Source organism: Lupinus angustifolius, chromosome LG05, assembly GCF_001865875.1.
Source record: "Lupinus angustifolius cultivar Tanjil chromosome LG05, LupAngTanjil_v1.0, whole genome shotgun sequence".
NCBI classification, from domain to species: Eukaryota; Viridiplantae; Streptophyta; class Magnoliopsida; order Fabales; family Fabaceae; genus Lupinus; species Lupinus angustifolius.
Genome location: NC_032013.1, coordinates 22,179,104 through 22,185,279, shown reverse-complemented (window position 1 = coordinate 22,185,279; position 6,176 = coordinate 22,179,104). Strand labels below are relative to the sequence as shown.

Genomic DNA, 6,176 nt, shown 5'->3' with positions numbered 1-6,176 from the left:
TTACCATTCCCGATCGGTCGAACATCCCATGCGACTATAGGCAACACAGGAAGCGTGCTTCCTACATACATCATTTCAGCGGCAGATTTAGCTTCCTCCACAGTCAGATTTTTAGTTGTCACCCCTTTCAAAAGCCCTTGATCAACCAACTTAGTTGCCAGCTGAAGAAGCCTTTTTTGAAGCGCAGCCATATAAGATATTGTCCTTGTGGTTGACACCACCATGCCTTGTGGTTTCATGATAGGGAGCGTCCTAAATACCAAATAAGGGAGGAGGATCAGGAGACACCTAAAAATGGACAGAGAGGGATGGGGGAGGCATCTGATACTATGAAGGTTGCAAGAGATTCAAAAGGCGAACAAACTAATCGACCCAGGTAGGTTATAACTATTTGTTAACTGTTACTGTTCTCAATTTTACATATTGAAATTGAATTTTTATGAACAGTTTCTAATTTGCAGTGATCAGGGTAAAACCATGAGAAATTCTGGATGGGACTTCAGCATTGGCGCATCACAGGGTACTGGAACCTTTCGTAGTGTTTCACGGCCACCTCAATTTAGAGATAAGAAACCTGAAGTTTCACATAATCAGCTTATCCAAAGAAAAGCTCCAGAGAGTGGCTATCAAGAGGGTTCAGCCAATAGAAGTGCACTTAACGAATCACTTGAAAGTTCCTTTGGAAAAGATCCTAGAGTTTCCTACCATGATGAGCATCTGGCTAATCTTGAAGATGTAATGAATTCTTACTATGTGTCTGTGTTTGTTAAAGAACATAACTTAAGCTGAATGATCTATTGAGCAGCCATTTCTCCACAGGGAGAATCTTTGGGTCATTTTGGTAGTTTGTAAAATGTTGGATATATGATTAATGCTTAACTCTAAATTATTACCTGTTGAGTTTTAGTCTTTTAGATACTTTGAGCTTAAACTGATGTAATATTCTCTCTCAATCCTATCTTGCTACCCATTTAGCAGAGACAAAACAACACTTAAAATGTCTGGTGGATTAGTTATTGAGAATTCACCTTGTCAAATGTTATGTATCAGAATTGTGTAATCATGAAGTAATATGATATCCGTATGAATTCAGTGAAGTTTCATTTTAATAATCTTTGACATGCTTTGATCCTTTGGAACCTTAAATGTGCAGGATGAATTGTCTGGATCAGGAACTGTTGTTATTCGATCTCCAAAAGGATCAAGGCCGTCAGGGTCTCTTGACCACTCATCCCAGGTATTATTCAAACTGAGTTACTTTGATAAGAAATCGATTAGCTCCTATTGCTGTTCTGTGTGTCACTAATACGATTTTGAATGCAATGTAGTCTAGCAGCAGCCATGCTTCTTTTGAAGATACTTCTACCAGTGGAACTGTTGTTTTGCGTAACCAGCGTGACTATTCTGGTTCTTCAGAGACAAGTTCCCGACTGGGACTTCATGAGAGAAATTCAAATAGCTCATGGGAAGACAGTGCTGCAAATCTTGCCGAGGTCTGTGAATTTCACTTGTGTGTTATTACCCCCTTGTTTCTTGTGTTTTAGGTTTGGTTCCACGATGTTGTTAATTTATTTGAGGAAGAAACATTATTACACTTTATTGTTTTCTCATGTTATATATTTTCAGGTTACCATACATGTAGGGTATATATGTTTCTTAAAACACATCTTAAGCACTTCTTGTACAAAAAATCACCATTTTTTGCTGTGATAATTTATATTTTTGCTACAGGAGACTCTGACATGTTTGCTTTGTCGGATTAATATTGCTTATAAACAACATATTCTTGTCTGTTTATCTCTGTAGGCAAAGGCTGCTATCCAAGGAGGACTAAGGAAAGGCAATGCTCGTGAGAGACTTGCAATGGGGAAAATTAACAATCAACAAGAAAGCAAGAGAGAAATGACAAGCAGCTCTGGTTCTTCGAGGTACCTCCATACCAATGACACTGGTAATTTATCTGTTCTGAAATAAAGATGTGATTATAAATTCTCGATGAATACTTTTTTCAGATCATCACAAAAGGGCATGTCAAGATCGCATTATTCTAGTGGTGATGAAGAAAGTGCAAAAATAATGTCGTCCTCTGTGCCGTTATCAGCTTTGCTTATTCCTTCACTAAAAGAGGTGAACCTACATATAGATTTTAATCTTATTCTTAGCAGTATGGTAGAGTAAACATTTTGTTTCGACTTCATCTCTTTCTGAACTGCCAAATATAGCATCTTACATTGGAACTTTCACTTTTGCTTTTGGATTCTGTTCTAAATTATTGGTCTACATGTTGCAAAAAAAGAAAAAGCATTAATATCCTTGTAAATGACATTGAGTATGACACACTACTAGCACGACTAACTTTTCGATCAAAATTTATATGTATACAGGCTATTGCTGATGATCCAGAAGGCTCAATTGTGCAAGCAGTTATCAATTCTCTCATAAACATGGAGAACACAAAGCCTAGATCCTCTGATGTTCTTGTCAGAAAGTTGCTTCAACAGTTGGCAAGGTTTTCCTTCTATAAACATTAATCACAAAAACCAACAAAAGGAAACTACTTTAAATAAAATTACCTCTCTCTTTCTCTTCTGTGCAGTTCAAAGGAAGATTCATTGAAAGACCTGCAGGAATTTGCAGGCCAACTATTCAACAAGACCAAGTCAGCTGATACAGACTCCGGTAGCCGCAAGAAACAACAGAATAAGGACCTTCATCCAAATAGCAATTTAAGCCCACTTGCCAGATTTCTTCTCTCAAGGTTTATTGAACTTACCATTTTCCTTGCAAATAACTTGATTCTATAAATTAGTTTTCCTAGCTTTTCTTTTTAGGATTATGGTCTTGCTAATGAAACAAATAGCATTATTCTGGGAAGTTGGATGTTTGAGAGAGCTTAGAGTCTATTTGGGCTAATGAGAATAAGTTATTTTCAGAAGTGTATTATGACATTCCTATAAACTGTAGCTTATGTCAATAAGTTTATCAGATAATAAGCTTATGAAAATAAGCTCTTTTTAGCTTATTCCAAAAAAGCTTGCTGAGTAAACACTTAATTAAACTGCTCAGACACACTATTTAGTCACATTATATAACATAACATATGCTTGTGAGTAATCTCTTGTTCTTTGTTTTTCAGATGGCAAGGCCAAACCTCAAGGGATCTAAATCCATCTTGAGGAGTGTTACAAGTTACCCTTTTGTGTGTTGTCTCTTCATTTATGCATTTATTCTGATTAAAATGTACATATCATTGTAAGGAATGTTTTTTTCTATTTTCTATTATTATGTGTTCAATATTATTTTATAAATATTGTCTCAGAGATAATGAGGGTCTTCTTAGTTACATCCAAATTGTAATCAATAAGTATTTACTAATTGTTGTTTCTTTGCATTGTGTGAGAAAAAACCAATGCCTATGTTACATTTTTTGCCCATTGTTTAAAGTTTTATTTATATATTTTGGTTGGATAATTAGGCTTCTGATGTTTATAAATGTATCAGAAATTGTTAGCACTGAGTTCAAATCATGTATCAGAAATTGTTAGGACTGAGTTCAAATCATGTATGTCCTCTTTATTACCTTTTTTTCCTGAAAATGGCTTGAAAAACTTACCAAAGAAAACAAGGGACGTTTAGAAAAATAAATAAGGACATCTTAACATAATTATATAGTTAAAATGTGTAATACATTATTAACTTCATGCTATCAATTAATCATGAATAAAATGTGTAGTTATGTTGCATTGACATTCCAGACACAAGATTTGATGAGAGAATTTGAAGTATAAATTAAATCATTTCCCATTTTATTACATTCCAAAGACACTCTAAAGGTTTTGAATATTTGAGATTTCTCTTGTTTTGAATACACACAAAACCCATACCCTCCTATGTTGTGTATCTTTTTTCATCAAAAAGAATTTGTATGTTGTTACTGCCTTGATTCCTTGACATATATCTTTGAGGTTTGACCAAATCATCCTCTCTCATTGCTCTTTTGATACATTTTACATTTGATTCTTATTTAGAGGCACCTAAGATCTTATTAGACAATGAAATTTTCCAATTAAAAACTTAGGCCAACTTTGATTTTATAGATAAATGACTACAACAAAATAGAAAATAAATGTATGTATATGCAAGTGATGGACATGGAAACATGTTTTAAAATCAAAGCCAAATGCAATGACTATTTATTTGGTACAAAAATTTTGTATAGCATGAAACTTCTGCAGCTTCACTTTAAGATTTGTTCACATTTGCAACACCACAAAACAAATAGAAAGAGAAACCTCTAGGTAAATATATGCAACAAGAACTCTGATAAGCTTTTATTTAATGAGTATAATATCTATGCATTGACATTGTAAAGATTTATACACAATCTCTATATCATTCACAGTTCATTTGGATTCTTTTTTCAAGAGTCAATGATGCAATGAGAGTATATAAAACTCATACATTGTCAACTTCACTCAACATAAGTAACATGTATTCTTTGTGAGTCAGGCCCAGCTACCATATCATCCCATATCAAATCTGAAAGTGACATTGTTAATTCTCCAACCTTTCCTGTCAAAAATAGATAATTGAATGAATAAATAGGATAAAGTATGAAAGGGAGAAAGATAGAGACACTCAACAAATTCTATGTTGTAAGACTCATGTTGATTATTACATATAACTATGATATCAATCACTTCTTAAATGATTCTAGCATGAATTATATCAAAACCATGTATAATACAACATGCAAGAATAAAAATTCATGAGCATCAATAATGTTAAAAAAAGTTTAAAGGCTTTATAGTTTACACCATACAATGGGAGATTGATAATAGATTGTTACTAACTTACTGTCATAAGTCAATTTAACCAAAAGCTTAAACTTTTAATGAAGCTGGTCTACACAAAAGTCGAACTCATAATCATTTAGTCATTCTAATCGTGTCATAAACCAATTCCCCTGCAAAACTTAAGCTATCGGGTAAAGGCATATGAATGATTTTATATATCTAACACTTACCATTCCCGATCGGTCGAACATCCCATGCGACTATAGGCAACACAGGAAGCGTGCTTCCTACATACATCATTTCAGCGGCAGATTTAGCTTCCTCCACAGTCAGATTTTTAGTTGTCACCCCTTTCAAAAGCCCTTGATCAACCAACTTAGTTGCCAGCTGAAGAAGCCTTTTTTGAAGCGCAGCCATATAAGATATTGTCAAATGGCCGGGACAAAGGATCGCGATCCCGCGAGGGTGAGCTAACTCCAAAAATCTGTCCTCAATTTGGATTATAGTGTGCAACTCGCCTGCGTGAAGCCGGAATCGCTAGTAATTGCTGGTCAGCCATACGGCACTGAATTTGCTCCCAAAGGCATGACAAGTTCCTTTTAATGTGTAATAAAGGCAACATTCACATTTGGACCTTCAGCAATATAACCTGCTTCATCAACCCATATAGAAGCAAATGCTCCTTTCTCTTCAGCTTCCATCACTGCAAGAACATTTGGAAGATAATTCACATTCTTCATGGTTGCAAATAGTGATGCCTTCATTGGAACTTTTGAAGTAAATACTTTAATCCCTTCTTTGTGTTGAAAAACATCTTCATCAATGACTAATTGACTACTACACTCAACCAGTATCTTAGAGTACCTTTCTTGCATTTCGATACGGCGGTTAGCTGTATCGAAATGCGAAGAGTTGCCCGAGGAAACGGAGAGGATATCTTTGCTACTGAGGTTCATCTTTGTCATAATGTCCACAACTGTTATGATTAGTTATAACAAAATGCAGTCGATATAATTAAAATTGTGATCACAATATGATTTTATCTATTAACTAGGAAGATATGTGTTAAAACAAATTATTATTCATCCTACATACATGATTATCAACAACTATAGAAACCATGCAAGAGTTATATGTATTGGAAAACAAAAGTGACTGAGGCATTATAAAAGGTTATAAGGACTTATCACCATTTAATGGTGCAACCACATTGGAGTTATAAAATAAGGGTTATACCGAATTTTTCCACATTAAAATGTTGTGGTGTTTCCTTTATTATTTTCTACTCCTTGTATCCTCTATCCTCTATCCTCTATCATTGATATTGGATTTGATTCTCAAAGGATTGAATTTAGTGAGCACTTTATTATTTTCTTGTCC

General features: G+C 34.5%; 1 protein-coding gene and 1 pseudogene across 1 annotated transcript; one reads left to right on the top strand and one right to left on the bottom strand.

The window, feature by feature from the left end:
* Positions 219-3,421, top strand: LOC109348134. The gene is made up of 9 exons (XM_019588381.1): positions 219-376; positions 462-735; positions 1,154-1,237; positions 1,329-1,493; positions 1,807-1,928; positions 2,013-2,127; positions 2,385-2,509; positions 2,597-2,758; positions 3,137-3,421. The coding sequence occupies exons 1-9, from the start codon at positions 309-311 to the stop codon at positions 3,174-3,176; spliced, it is 1,155 nt and encodes a 384-aa protein (XP_019443926.1). The 5' UTR covers positions 219-308; the 3' UTR covers positions 3,177-3,421.
* On the bottom strand, positions 4,466-5,748 carry LOC109347082 (annotated as a pseudogene).